Source organism: Micromys minutus (assembly GCF_963924665.1).
Source record: "Micromys minutus genome assembly, chromosome: 16".
Lineage (NCBI taxonomy): Eukaryota > Metazoa > Chordata > Mammalia > Rodentia > Muridae > Micromys > Micromys minutus.
In genome coordinates, this window is record NC_137985.1 from 50,315,404 (window position 1) to 50,331,120 (window position 15,717).

General features: G+C 36.3%; 1 protein-coding gene across 1 annotated transcript in view; it reads left to right on the forward strand.

Annotated features, from left to right (window-relative positions):
* MYO9A (myosin IXA) overlaps nt 1-15,717 on the forward strand; it is a 158,315-nt gene that overhangs the window by 52,747 nt on the left and 89,851 nt on the right. Inside the window, exons 9-13 of the mRNA XM_080929818.1 lie at nt 1,961-2,050; nt 4,409-4,525; nt 7,762-7,896; nt 8,382-8,503; nt 11,899-12,040. Coding sequence (XP_080785944.1) covers nt 1,961-2,050; nt 4,409-4,525; nt 7,762-7,896; nt 8,382-8,503; nt 11,899-12,040 — 606 coding nt within the window. The remainder of the gene's footprint in view (nt 1-1,960; nt 2,051-4,408; nt 4,526-7,761; nt 7,897-8,381; nt 8,504-11,898; nt 12,041-15,717) is intronic.

Genomic DNA, 15,717 nt, shown 5'->3' on the forward strand with positions numbered 1-15,717 from the left:
AATGTCTTATTTCTTAATATATCTTTTAATTTTTAAGTGGGTTTATTTAGTTAAAAATTAATTTATTTGACACCATTTAAAAATAGTGTTTACAGAAGCTGGAATCCTTTCTAGATCCCTGCCTTACTTGTGAGTGTGCCATGATCCTTAGGTCTGTGTTTTTTTTCCTTGCCTTCACTTGCTCCCAATGCATATAACCCCTCAGATTTTGGATTAGGATGAATGTTTCCACTCTAGATTGTATAATGTGGTCACATGCCAGCATTGCTCTACCCATCTGCGTTTTCAGTGACACTGTGGTTAGGTGATTTTACTTGAAGATAGGTATCTCAGTGAGGAGAGAGAAGAGGTGCAGCTATCGATTTCTTTTCTTCGGTGCTTGAGAGGGACTTGAATATCAGGCCCCATGCTTCTTTTACATCAGGCTCTTTCCACTGTTGTTCTCCTCAGAGTTAGGGTATGTGGTAATTTCCAGCTAACTCTTCATCTTGCCAAATTTACCCCCATCAGATTAGTGTTGTTTTTTAGGCTGTTTCATCTGACAGATCAAGAGAATATATGAGTGTATTTTAACTGTGTATAAAAATTTTCATATGTAATCATTTGTAGCTATATAAAACTAATTATTTTATACCTATGCCTGTAAATCCATTTTCATACTATTGTTTAAATTTTTTGTCTTGCACGTGTGTAAACTCCCACTCTAACAGGGAGAACCCTTTTCATCCTCTGTCACCTCTCTACTTCTCACCAACAGGATTCATTTTATAACTGTATAGAATTAATACCTGTTTCCTTATGTTGGTCGATTTTAAATTAGAAACCAGTTCTCACAGGTGTTCTTTTGGCTTTAGTTGTGAATTACATTTGTGTCCAGTGTTGCTTCGCTGGCCATCCTTCTTCCTCTTTCCTCCATTGAGATCGGTTCATATGTTTGTTACATAGCTGGGCCTCATCATGGCCTATACTTCTGGACCTTTCTGCCTTAAGTAATTTGTAAAAATTTTTATAAGGTAGTGCCCACTTTTTGTCCTGAATGGGTTTTGACAATGTATGAAGTCATGTATCCACTATTACAGTCTTACACAGAATCTTTTCACTGCTCTAAAACTCCTCTTCATGTTAATTTATATTTTCCACATATAATTGTAATTATAGAGTTATTAGTATTTTTGGAATGACTTATTTTACTTGGTAGCATGCATTTAAGATGTATTCTTTAAGGCTAGGTAGTAGAGGTGGCAGTGGCAGCGGCACAACATGTATGCCGTTAATCCCAGCACTTGGGAGGCAGAGGCAGGTAGATCTCTGTTAGTTCAATGCCAGCCTCCTCTACATAGTAAGTTCCAGGACAGCCAGTCTGGGCTACAAAGTGAGCCCCTGTCATAAATAAACAGGATATGGTTAACTTCTGGGGTATGAGTGAAAACAAGGAATCATCATCTCAAAGTTTAATAGTCATGTATAAAATATGATCATGTATCTTTCTGGAATATAAGTATCACCAGGAGTGTTCCTCAGACCTAAGGAGTGCACTTATCCTTCAGTCTGTCTCATCTTTACATTGTGAGATCTAGAAAAGCATGTGTGTAGATACATGCTTATATTACACATACATACATACGTGTGATGTCTGTGTGTGATGCTGGTGAGAACACAGTGACATTTTATGTGCTAGACAAGCTCTTTAAGAGTTAAACACTCACTCGGAAGCATACCTTGAAAAGAAACCATTTGTTAACTTTTTTTCTATTTTAGGTGGAGGAATCACAGTCAGTGGTATGCTCAAATTCCACCTTAGTCATTAACTGTTAGATTACCTATACATTTTCTTTGCATTTAGTTACATTCATTGCATATTTCTGACTTTCATTAAAGTTTTTTTTCTATACTTAGCTTTTCAATATAATTCATTCTCTGTCATAAATCTTAATATTGAATATGCCATTCTCCTTTCTAGGTTAAAGAAGAGATGCTGTTTGAAGCTTTAGTTACAAGGAAGACGGTGACAGTGGGAGAAAAGCTTATTTTACCATACAAACTGGCAGAGGTGTGATTTTCTTTTCTCAAAAGTATTTTCAGTACTCTAGAAAATAGGGTTTGTAGGGTTTTTTTCCTTTCCCCCCTTTCTAATTGAAGATGACATTAAGTAAAATGTATTAATTGAAATATTTTCTAACAAAAACTTAAGTATTTTCCATCTATTTGGAAGCTTACAGTTAAGTGTGGTTTTATATTTATTTATATTTATTTATATATTGAAATGTAATAAGCCAAAACAAAAATTGTCACATTGATGTTGCACACAACAAACCAAACAAGGAAAAGAGCCCAAGAGAAGGTTTAAAAACCAGAGACCCACTCATTTGCATACCCAATAATCCAACAAAAACACTAAACCCAAAGCCACAGAGGACCTGGTGCAGGCCCCGTGTGTGCTGCGGCTTCAGTCTCTGAGTCCATGTGAGCTTTGCTTATGTTGTTTGGAGAACCTTGTTGTCTTCATTCCCATTGGCTCTTGCAGTTTCTGCCTCCTCTTCCAAGGGGCTTGCTGAGCTGTGTGGGGAGAGACTTGATGAAGACATGTCATTTAAGGCCGAGTGTTCTAAGGTCTGTATTTACCTCCATCTCCTGCAGAAGGAGGCTGATGATGGCTGAATAAGGCACTGATCTGTGAGCGTAGCAGAATGTAATTAGGATTCATTTCATTTTGTTTTGTTTTTTAAGACCAGTATATTTGGTTTTACTCTAAGTTCCTAGGCTCTTTAGCCTCTGGTTCTTGATCATTCATACAGGGCTAGGTATGGGTTCTACCTTGTGGATTAGGTCTTAAGTCAAATCAAATATTGTTGGTTATTTCCACAAGCTTTGCACCACCATTGCCCTACTATGTCTTGCAAGCAGGATAGCAGTGTAGATCAGAGATCAGAGGGTTTCTGGCTAGCTTGGTGTTTATGGTTCTCCTTTGGTAATGTGCAGTGTACCTTCCTGTACCAGAAACTTGGTGTGGTTTTAAATTGTAAGCTTTCATTTTTCCTCAAGGATCTTTGATAAAAAAGACTTACTAATTTATGTGTATGGGTGTTTTGTCTGCATTGATGTCTTAGTAACATATGTGTGCAGTGCCTATGGAGGCCAGAGTTAGAGACACACGTGAGCTGCCTTGTAGATGCCGGGAACTGAACCCAGGCCCTCTAGAAAAGGAGTCAGTGCTCTTAACTGCTGAGCAGTCTTTCTAGCCCCTCTTCAGGGATTTTAATTTCTGCTTATATTTCCACCCCATTGAACTGTGTGGATCTGGTATATATTAGGTAAGTGTTCTACCACAGAACTAAATCCCCAGCGTGGTAGATAGCATTATAGATGAGAGCACTGTTTCACCACAGTGATTATTTCTTCTGTATTACTTTTCTTCAGTCATTTACTGCTCATCATACTTTGCCTTCTTATCTTTTATTTTTAAATTGCTGGCCAGTCTTTTAAAGTTTACTTTACATCCTTTTTGTTTCTTACTAAATTCTTTTTCTTTTTTTTTCTGAAGAACAAACAAACAATCAAATGAAAAACCTGGAACCCATGGTGGGACAGAGCTATTTGTGGCAGCTAAGAATTAGTGCACACAACAAGAAAGGACTAGGGCAAGATGTAATCCCCAAGACACACACTCCAGTGACACACTTTCTCCATTTGGCACCTTTTATAGTTCTTCCACTTCTCATTAATCTGTGAGTGGAATTAATTATTGATTCCATTAAAGTTCTATAATATTATTCTGCATATGCCCTTGTAGACACATATAGAGGTGTAAATTTCTAATCTCTTAGTCATCTTAAGACCAGTCAAATTAGTAGTCAATATTAACTATCACAAGGGTGTCAGTAGGGAATAGGATATTTGAGGGCCATGTTGGTCACTGAAGGTAAGGTGAGTTTAGAAGCTATGACAATCAGAAGATGTTTGCTTTGTGTAGAGTGGTGACATGCTAATAAAAGGAAAAATAAATGTCATCTGATCTGATCAGTAGACGGAATAACAACTTATGTAATGGGAGACAGGGTAGAAATAGAAATGGTAGGCCAGACTGCATTACACAGGGAATGACTAGAGTATAGAACAGGGTAGAAGTTAGAGCACTATAAATATAGGCTAATTGGGTATATGTGAATTTTTAAAAATACATTTTAAGATTTGTTTATATATATGAGTACTCTGTTGTACTACAGTCATGACTATATGACAGAAGAGGGCACCAGATCCCATTACAGATGGTTGTGAGCCACCACGTGGTTTCTGGAAATTGAACTCAGGATCTCTGGAAGAACAGTCAGTGCTCTTAACTGCTGAGCCATCTCTCCGGCCTCTGTTATTGTATTTTAGTGAAATTATTAATTTTCTTTGTGTATTGTAGGCTGTGACTGTGAGAAACTCCATGGCTAAGTCTTTATACAGTGCTCTGTTTGACTGGATAGTGTTTCGTATTAATCATGCACTTCTGAATAGTAAAGATTTGGAACAAGATACTAAGGTAAAGATATGTTGTATTATTTTTACTTGAAAACTGTTTAATAATCTGGTGAGTACTTGAACTTTTAAGCAATAGAATTATTTATCAGCTTAGTTACTTATTTCTTTATACAGGTTAACCATTTTGTGTGTCTTTCCATACCAGTTCTCTATATATTTACATGCTATGAACATTATATATAGAGTTGTGTATTAAAAGTGGAAATAGAAACAGAATCAGATTTTCTATTGTTCCAGTGTTTGTGTTCTATATAAATCTTTTCAAATAGATTTCTGTAAAAATATACTATTTTAATATAAGCTTTATTGGTCTATATCATTACATATTTTTAATAATTGTGTAATACTAGTTGGGCATGATGGCTCACACTTTTAATCCCAGCACTTGGAAGACAGAGGGCAAGTTGATCTCTGGGTTTGAGGCCAGCCAGCCCGTCAACTGACAGAGAGTTCAGGATAATGAGGACTACACAGAGAAAGCCTATGTGGTGTGTGTGTGTGTGTGTGTGTGTGTGTGTGTGTGTGTGTGTGTATGTTTGTGTGTGATTATAATACTTAATGTGCTTTGTACCTCAGATGATCTAATGAGAGAAACTATCTTTCTGTTCCATTTGTTGCCCTTCTTCTTGGGAATGAAAGCCGAACACATGTCATGCTTTTCTTAGTCTTGTTTCTCCTCTGCATTGTTTCTTTATGTCTCAGCTGTATTTTATTTTATCTTTCTACTGTTTTTTTTTTTTTTTTTTGATGCGCTATTGTAAACATTTTGGAGATTTTGTTTGATGTATACTGTTTTCTCTCTTAGTTACTTTTCAAATATTTATTCGTGCTATAAGTTTTATCTGTTTCTGTCATTGTACCATGTTTCACTTGTGCATTTACTTACGTAAGAGGCTTCTTGTAACCCAAGTTTATAAAATATTTACTATTATATTTTTAGAATTTATTTTATATTGGAACTTTTTTTTTTTTTTTTTTTTTTTTGCTATTTTTTGAAACAGGTTCTTTCCACATAGTTTTAGATGTCTGGGAGCTCACTGTGTAAGCCAGACTGGTCTCAAACTAACAGATCTACTGTTTTTACCTCCTGAGTGCTGGGAGTAAAGGCGCGTGTCATCATGCCTGCCTTTTATTTGTTTGACTTTTTAAGTAAAGATACTGCACTTCAGGCATGACTTGACCAGTCTCCTGCTTCTCCCTCTGAGTGGTGGAATTACAGATATATGCTACCCCTCCTGCCTTTGGACCGCTTTTTAATGTGATGGATTATATACCTATAGCTTTAATAATTTCAGGTCCATTTTAATTTAATAGACTTATTGCCCAGTTTGCTTAGCATGCTTAATATGTTACCTTTATTGTTTAATCCTACTGGCTGAAGGTAAAATTATTCTTACATTAAAAAAAAAGATTTATTTTATGTATACAACTACAAGGTTGCTGTCTTCATCAGAAGAGGGCACTGGAAATTATCACAGTTTGTTGTGAGCCACCATGTGGTTGCTGGGATTGAACTTAAGGCCTCTAGGAGAGCAGTTAGTGCTCTTAACCTCTGAGCCATCTCTCCAGCTTCTCTTCTTAAATTTTTTTATAGTTCAAGTAGTTCCATAGTTACAAAATTAAATCTCAGTCTTATTATTCAATGAACTTATTTGTGAAGAACATTTATTTTCCTCTATGTATGTAGATTTTTCAGTAGTCAGAATTAAGTAAAACTCTTGATACATTTTCAGAGTGTCCTTTATGTTCATCATACTAGTTTGCTTACTGTGTCTGTCAGCACCAGCTGTGATGCGGTAGGGTGGGGTGAGGTGGGTTAAGGGTTTAATTAATTCTCTTTTAGAGCTAATGAGGGTTTTCAACATTATTTATGTTTTTGACATAGTGTCCCTGTGATGATTATGTTGGCTTTGACTCACATTCCTCTTGCCTCTGATCCTAGAGTGTTTTTTTTTTCTTTATGTTGATTGACTGACTGACTGACTGACTGATTGATTGTGTCTGCCTGGAGTTCAGAGGCCAACTTCTTGGAGCCAGTTCTCTCTTTATATTAGGTGGATTCTGCAGCTAGAATTCAGGTTGTCAAGTTTGGTGTCAACTACAGTAAAGACCTGCTGAGGTATCTTGTGTACCTGCTAATTTTCTACTGATTGCAAAATTAATTGTTGTTGATATCAAATTAAGAAGAATTGTATAGTTTTCTTCTCATAACCAGAAATACTTTTATCCCGCTGTTTTTTAGCTTATGTAACTTTGATTTTCTCATACCTGTTGTTTCTGTTCCCTCATAGGACTTAAGAATGTTTGAGTTTATTTGGGATTTCTTGGCTTTCTCAAATTAAGATAATAGCTCACCCTGTACTTTGTGTATTTTGATACCGTACTGCAGAAATTACATATGTTCAAATTTGTATTATTAAAGAAATATTTATAGCGGAAACAAAGCTTACTTCAGGTTAATTTGCCTCTTGTCTTTAAGACCCTAAATTATGAGTTCTGAGATAGTTGAAGACTTACGGCACACTGCTGTTGATTAGTTAAGGTGGTGATGTCTCCGTTGTCTCCCTTACCTCTAAACATTTAATCTCTTTAATCAGTTCTTGACAACTAATTCTTACTTTAAAATTTGAGAAAAGCTGTTAAACACTGATAAATTATCATATGATAATCACTGTGACAGGAAAATAAAATTTGATCTGATTGCTATTTTTCATATTTTACCATCTGTTAATAAGTTACTTTCCCAAAAAATTCAGTTTTAAGTCCAATGATTTATAAATATCCATATATTTAAAAATATTTCTAACATTATATGGGTATCATTGCAGTTAGTATTTCTAAACTTAATAATTATTTTTAAGTTACATATGCATGTATGTATGTGTATGGGAGGTGGGTGTGCATTCAGTGCCCACAAAGGCCTGATGTATCAGATTCCCTGAAGCTTTGGTCACTATGATTTTTGGTAAAGAACGTGGGTCCTTTGCAAAAGCAGTATGTTTTCTTAATCACTGAGTCATCTCTCTTGCCCCCAGATATGCTTGTAAAATTAGAAGGAAGTATATTTTTCTGTTACAGTGGTTTTATTGGTGACTTGAATTAGTGATTAACAGATTACTCTGTATTTTATTTGAATATTGGACAGAACCAGAACTGTTGTTGAAAGGAATATTTTATTACTTGTAATGTAAGTAAATTTGAGACTTCTTTTTAAATTAAATTTCTCTTGTTTTACAGACTTTATCCATTGGTGTTCTAGATATTTTTGGGTTTGAAGATTATGAAAACAATAGTTTTGAACAGTTTTGTATTAATTTTGCTAATGAACGTTTACAGCACTACTTTAATCAGCATATCTTTAAGTTGGAGCAAGTGAGTATGGAGATATTTAGTTACCTTCCTGCTTAAACTTTTGAGTTATTTTCATAACTGTTTTATAGTCTGCATTTTGATTGAGACAGTGTGGTGGTCACATTAGTGTAAGCAGATGACAAGCCGGAGCAGCTCACAAATGCAGGGGGTTCCATGATCGTGAGTTAGCAGAAGGAATACTGGTGTCAGAAGTGCAGACACCATCATCCACTCCTCACAAAAGGAAGAGCAAAAGACCCCAAGTAGCCATAATGGTTCTGATCATAAAAAATGATGCAGAAGATACCACTATACCTGATTTCAAGTTAGAGTAAAGAGTCATAATAACAAAAACTGTGGTACTTGTACGGAGACAGACATGTTGGTCAGTATAATCCATCAGTTGATTCAGATAAAACCACATGTAGCTGCAGCCTACTTGAAACTTTGTCAGATGCTATTATTTTCTGCAAGATAAATAAGTTGATATTTCCTTTTTTTTCCAGGAAGAATATAGAACTGAGGGAATCAGTTGGCACAACATAGATTATATTGATAATACTTGTTGTATAAATCTTATTAGCAAAAAACCAACAGGACTCCTCCATCTTTTGGATGAAGAAAGCAAGTGAGTATAGTGCTTTTCAGTTTCATATTTGACCATTGTGCTTTTTGAGTGCTTCACCTTTGTTTGTGACAGAGCTTCACTGTGTAACTGTGGCCAGGTTGGAACTAGGACTGCTACTGCCCCAGGGTAGTCTCAGACTCACAGCGGTTCTTATTCTTAGACTCCTCAGTGCTAGCTTTAGAAGCATGCACCACCGTCCAGCTTATATCTAAGTAAGGGTAAGTATTCTTTCTAATAAAGATTTATGGGATTACTGTATGTGTCTGGAGAAAATAATACATTTTCTGTAATAGATTGTGTTTTACTCTTGAACAATTATTTCCCAGATTACTCTTACAAAATTTGATGTTAAATCTTTTGATAAGCATTTCTTTATTCTTGAGAATTTCATACATATATGCAATGAAATATGCTCACATCTACCCTTCTTTCCCTTCCAACTCTTTCCAACAGTCCAAATTTCATGTCCTGTCCTCTTCCACTTTTTTTTTCGTTGGCATGGAAGATCCACTGCCTCTGTCTCCCAGGTGCTGGAATCATAGGAGCATACACTTAGCTATTGTTCTGTTTTCATTATCCACTAAGTCTAAGTAATTCGGCCCAAATATGCATGGATGTAGATCCACCCACTGGATAATGGGAAACTTGACACTGGCCACATCCTGATTCACATTTTTAAAAAAGACTTCCCCCACCCCCGCCCTGCAGCTTTTCCTTTTTTGTACCCCTTAGACAGGGTCTTGTTACATAGTCTGGTCTGCTCTTGAAGTTGAGATCTTCATGCCCTTGCTTCCTGAGTGCTGGCAGTGTAGGGATGCAATAATTCACTCAGCCTTTAATTTGAGTTGTATTTATTCATTTTATCTGAAGGTGAAGTGTGTGTGTGTTGCACATTTGTGTTTATATGGAGATCAAAGGATAATATGAAGGCTTGGAAGCAGATACTTTTTACCCACTGAATGATCTTATATCTTAGCCTTTGAATTAAGGTTTATAAAGGAAATATACTTGATTTAAAATGAATAATAATTTCAGAAACACCTTTTTAACAGTTCCCCCTATAACCCAAAACAACAATAACAACAACACATATGTATGTGTGTATTTTCAAAAAAGATGTGTTTACTTATTTTATGTATAGGAGTTCTCTACTCCATGTATGTGACATGAGGGCATTAAGTCACATTACAGATGGCTGTGAGCCACCATGTGGTTTCTGGGAATTGAACTCAGGACCTCTGGAAGAGCAGCCAGTGCTCTAACCACTGAGCAACCTCTAGCCCTGTGTTAGTGTTTGTTGAATACAGGACCTTGGAGGAGCCTTTTTACTTATATCTACCTCACTTTTTTAGAATCTTTTTCTCCTTTTCAAAGAAAGAAAAATTTATCATACTTTTAAATTATCCTGAAGGTTAAGAAGTAAATAAATGGTTACTTAAGACAGTAAGATGACTGTCTTACTAGGAGAGCAGAACATTCTACGTGAGCTGTAGTTTGCAAATGCTGGTTTTCATAGGCTGGAGTTTGGAATTGCTCACTATTCCCACCTTCATTATCTATATGGTTTTCTAAATAGGATCACCACACAAAACACTGTTTAAAGGGAATTTTATTGTGATAAATAGGCTTTGTGACTTGAAACAAGCAGGATTAGAATTGGTGACAGTAGTGTAGAGCCATGGCTGCTTCTTCAGACAGTCAGAATTTATAATCCTGTCTAGAGTTTTGGAGTGAGCCTATATGTTTCTAGGACAGGATAGTATTTTACATATAGTGTTCAGGACAAGTACAGGATCAACATTTCCATTCAGAAGGGAAAGATGAGAACATAGGAGGAGAGTCCAGGCCAAGCTGAAACTGGAACCCACTAGGGCAACATTAAAATTTGCACATTCATATATATTAACCAAGTCACATGGTGGTATAATCTGAACTCTCATGTGCTTGAGCATCTCTACCTTTATGGCATTCCTTGGAGATCTTTCATGTTTTTGGCATCTCCAGATTCCTAGATTCTCCATTGCAGCTTGGGCCCACTTATAGCCCTCTGTACGTTTCTGACTCTGCATGGTCTCCCTGGCCTCCCTAACCTTCTGGTAGAATCTCTCACAATCCTACAATTCGTGTTTTGTATGTTTGCAAAACCTTTGTTATGTGGGTGACACTAAAAACTGCATTTGGTGCAAACTTTCCTGTTGGAAAGTTTCCTCTTATCCTTGGCTGTAGTACTTGGACAGCAGTCATGGGCAAATGATTCTTGAGGAAACAGTTTTGTAGGAAGCCCTGTTTGAATAAGGCATTATGACCTCTTCTACACTCTTGAGCCTCAGTGTCCTGGAAGCTAACCAGTTCCTGCAATGCCCAGTTATCTCCAGGTAATCCACTTGGAGCCAAATATTTCTTTGCTTTAACTTGAAATGTGATTTTTTTTTTTTTTTTTTTTTTTTTGCCTGAATTACACATTTATCAAATCTGTCTGGTCTGATTTTTATTTTATTTTATTTTATTTTTTTGGTGCTGATTCTCACTCTGAGTATGAGAAAAAAGTTATCAACAGTATCTATCAACAATCTGAATCAGTGTTTTGTAATGTCCTCCCAGATAAATTAACCTATGGTCTTTAAACTCAGCTTTATAGGAAGTTTCTGGGCATGAAAATTATTTTTTTAACTTAAGAAAAATTATTAAACCCAGTTTCCAGTAGAGGTCCTCATTTCCATGGGAAACTATTCAACATTCTGATTTTCTGAGTTCCACTAAAATCTCTAAGTATGTTTTCAGCATTTTAACACAGTAATTGATATTGATAAGAAAGTTATTCCTTATTAATGTATGAGAAAATAAGAACAATAGTATGTACTTTAAGGATTTAGTGAAGAACCAGCGATTATTTCCTTTTTGAAAGATCATTGACCCCAAAGAATATGTATGATTTTGGTTTTCATTTTTCTTTGGGCTGTCCAGTATTTCTGCACAGTGTAACTTATTCCCAAGTGACTTGAGCTAATTCCTCAGGCTAACTGTAAAGTCTTGACTCCTCATCTATAGAATAGGAACCTCAGTTGTTTAGCTTGCTACAAGAGTTTGATATTACTTGGGTATGGTAGCACATACCTTTAAACTCAGTACTCAGGAGACAGAGGCAGGTGGATCCCTGGGAGTTCATGGCCAGCCTGGTCTACCTTCCAAGTTTCAGACCAGCCAAGGCTACACAGTAAGCCTCACTCCAATCAATCTCATCCCCCACCCCTGCCAAAAAAAGAAAGGACTCTGATTAGATACTGTTGGTAAAAGCTCTTCCTTACTGTATAGTATATTAGACAGCATAATGCACTTTAATATTATGCTTTTAGTAAAGACTACATCTTTCTCATAATTTATTTTCTTCAATTCAGCTTTCCACAGGCTACAAATCAAACATTACTTGACAAATTTAAACATCAACATGAAGAGAATTCTTACATTGAATTTCCAGCTGTGATGGAGCCTGCTTTTATCATAAAACATTATGCTGGAAAAGTAAAATATGGAGTAAAGGTCAGTGCATTTCTTATCCAATATGGCTCTAGAGAAGAAGTATGTATTATAAAAATTTGTTGTTCTTTGACAGTTCTGTGCATGTAAACATTGTTTTCGGACCTATACCCCCAGCTCTTCCCCGAGATGTATCATTACTGTCTATGGCATACTTTCTTGTAGTTTTTGGAGGCTATGGAGACCTTTTGTAAGGATAGAACTATAATTGAGATCTACTTCTCAGTGTATTACCATTTTAGATAATATTTCTGCTGGTTTCCTTCTGTAGATAGATCTGTTAGGCTATTTTAGTGAACTTTTAAAATCTAGAGCAGATAGTGTCTGTGTGTCTCAAACTCATTGTTTATCCTCATAATTCATTTGTTTTCCTTTAATGACACTCATAACAGTCTTTTAGAAGCTTCTGTACGGAGCACCATTAGACAGTGTGAGGTGTCATTCTTACTTGGTGTATTAATATTAACTCTTCCATGTATTTTATGTAACTGATGAGATGGTTAACTCTTAAATCGTGGGAAGTTTAAACTTGCCACTTAGGATACTTAGTTTCCTTGTAATGTAGTAATGAAATGATATAAAAAAGTTAATGACTCATTGACTTTTGTTTTTTGTTTTTGAGACAGTTTCATGTAGCTTACTTAAGACAGTCTCAGATTTTCTGTGTAGCAGAGGATGTCCTTGAAATCCTAATTCTCCTGCCTCTTATCTGAAGTGCCTAGGATTACACAGATGTGTCACTGTGTCTAGCTGTGGTAGATGCCCTAATTAATTATTTAAACATTTACTGATTCATTTTTAAATAATTATTTATTAAATACCATGTCAGTTCCCTGTTCAATATTTGCAATTATATAGTGATAAAGTTAGACAGATTTGTAAGTATATATATATCATATGCATATCATATATTTCTAGGTATGTACTATAAATTTTTCTGTGAGTTAAAGTAATCAAGTAATTACCTTATAATTTGTATATTTACAAGGACTTTTATTTTAAGAGGAACTAAAGGAAATGTTACACTGGTGAGTTGAGATAGTGAATTCTAGGCTATAAAGTAAGAAAGGAGTTAAATATGTTGAGTTAGTGTATGAAAGGTCAGTGAGATAAGACTATTAAGGACGAGTGAGATGTTTAGTGAATTCCAAGAGCAGACAGCAGGGTAAGTCTGAAGGATTTCTAGGCCACATTAAAGGAGCTTAGGTGTTTTGTTTTTAATAGAATTCAGGAGTTCCTGTACAAGCCATACAGTTAGTGAAGTTACCGTAGTGTGTCTAACTTCTGTTAGAGTGTTTAAGTTACAGGTGTCTACTACCAACCTCACTACTGGAGTGTAGGTTTTTGTTGAAATTATTATAGGAACCGTGAAACTATAAAAGCAGATTGTGTTTTTAAGGACAGCAGAGAGGGCAAGCTGGTGTCTTAGTCGGGGTTTCTATTCCTGAACAAACATCATGACCAAGAAGCAAGTTGGGGAGGAAAGGATTTATTCAGCTTTCACTTCCACATCACTGTTCATCACCAGAGGAAGTCAGGAGCTTGATGCAGAGGAACTCAAGCAGGTCAGGAAGCAGGAGCTGATGCAGAGGCCATGGAGGGATGTTACTTACTGGCTTGCTTCCCCTGGCATGCTCAGCCTGCTTTCTTATAGAACCCAGGTCTCCCAACCCAGGGATGGCACCACCCACAATGGGCTGGGCCCTCCCCCCTTGATCACTAGTTGAGAAAATGCCTTACAGCTGGATCTCATGGAGGCATTTCCTCAACTGAGACTCCTTTCTCTGTGATAACTCCAGCTTGTGTCAGGTTGACACAAAAACCAGCCAGTATAACTGGATTCTTAGAATTTATCAACTCTCCTTCTTAAAGCCCTTCTCCTTTTAAATCGAGGTGAAATGTTAAATTGAGCCACAAGAGTAGCAATAGAAAGGGGGAAGATTTTATATAAGGTATAGTGTGGAGATCTCCATATACTTTATAGGTGTTATAAATTAATATTTTATGGTGGCAAGTAATTGAATCTATTTGAGGTACCATATCTGAGATGGAATACACAGGTGAGAAGCAGATTTTAGATAAAATTTATAAAGTAAAACAAAGCAGAAATCTTTTTTTATTAATCATCACATTCATTTACATCTCACATGATATCCCACTTCCCAGTCACCCACAAGCCTCTCATCGCACATCCACCCTCTCCTCTCCTCCCTCCCCTTTGCCTCTATGAGGGTGCTCATCTACCCACCCACCTTCTCCCACCCCACCTCTCCAGCATCTTCCTACCCTGGGGCATCAGACTTTCACAGGAAACAAGGGCCTCCACTCCCACTGATGTCAGACATAGCCATCCTCTGCTACGTAGGCAGCTGGGGCCATGGGTCCTTCCCTGTATACTCCTTGGTCTTGAGCCTGTTGTTAGATGATGTTGTAGTTACTCTTCTAGTGTGCTAGTAAAACACCATGATCAAGACAATTTATAGAAGAAAAAGTTTATTCGGTCTTACCATTCTTGAAGAGTCAAAGTCCATTATGGTAGGAAAGAAGCTGAGATGCTCACATCTTGAATTCTAAACACAAAGCAGAGTGTTGGAACAAGGAATGGAGTGAGTCTTTAAACTCACAACCTGACTACATTGGTATACTTCAGCAAGACCATACCTCTTCAACCTACCCAAACAGCATCACCAAGTGGGAACCAGGTATACAAATGCCCAGGACTTTTTACCATATAGTATACACATCTGTTTCTGTGATGTTTATGTATGTTATCAAGTAGATTTAAATTAAAGGTGACTAAAATGTGAAATTATATGCTCATTAAAGAAACTAGATAAATTCTAGAGATATTACTGAAGATAAAAAGGATATTTTGCAATGAAATATACGTCCAGTTGATAAAAAGTAATCCAAAAGTTATTTATACCCAGTAACTTTGATTCAGACTATATCGAGCAGAAAGAGACAAAAAGTAGGTGTGGAATTGAGATTGGAGTTGTGGTATTGTGCTCATCTAGTGTGTGATGCTCTAAGTGACTCCAGAAGCTGTAACTAAATGAAAGTAGCTATAGCCAAATCTACTTGCTGTGCTACAGGGCACACACCATAGGGTATGTATTTAAACGTTAAGCTAAACTCTTCCAATTAGTTGATGAATCAATCCAGAAAAAAAATCACAACTAAAACTACTTGTCATTCTAATAAGGCGTATTTTCAACTGAACAGTTAAGACCCAAGTATTTTAAAGTTTGTAAAATCCAGTTAAATCATTTAAGACAAATGCTTGAGAAGAAATTAGGATTTCATCTCAAGAAACTTGTAATAGTGCAAATTGAACTTAAATGAATGAGAAGGACATGCTAAAAATTAGAAGTCAACACCATAAAAAGAACCATAAAGAAACCCCAAAAGCTTCTGGGAGTGGTGGCACATTTTTTCAATCTCAGTGCTTCCCAAGGCAGAAGGGTTGGGATCTGTGTAATTTTAAGGCCAACCTTACTCTACACCATACATTCTGGGACCAGCCAGGGCCACATAGTGATACCTTGTCTCAAAACGAAAGAAATCCTGCCAAAATTGAAACAAAATCAACTAAGTCTAATGTTCTGCTTTATTTCAAAACAATATAAATGAAGTGTATTAGAAAGTAGCTGATAATAGAAAACTATAAATTATAGGTA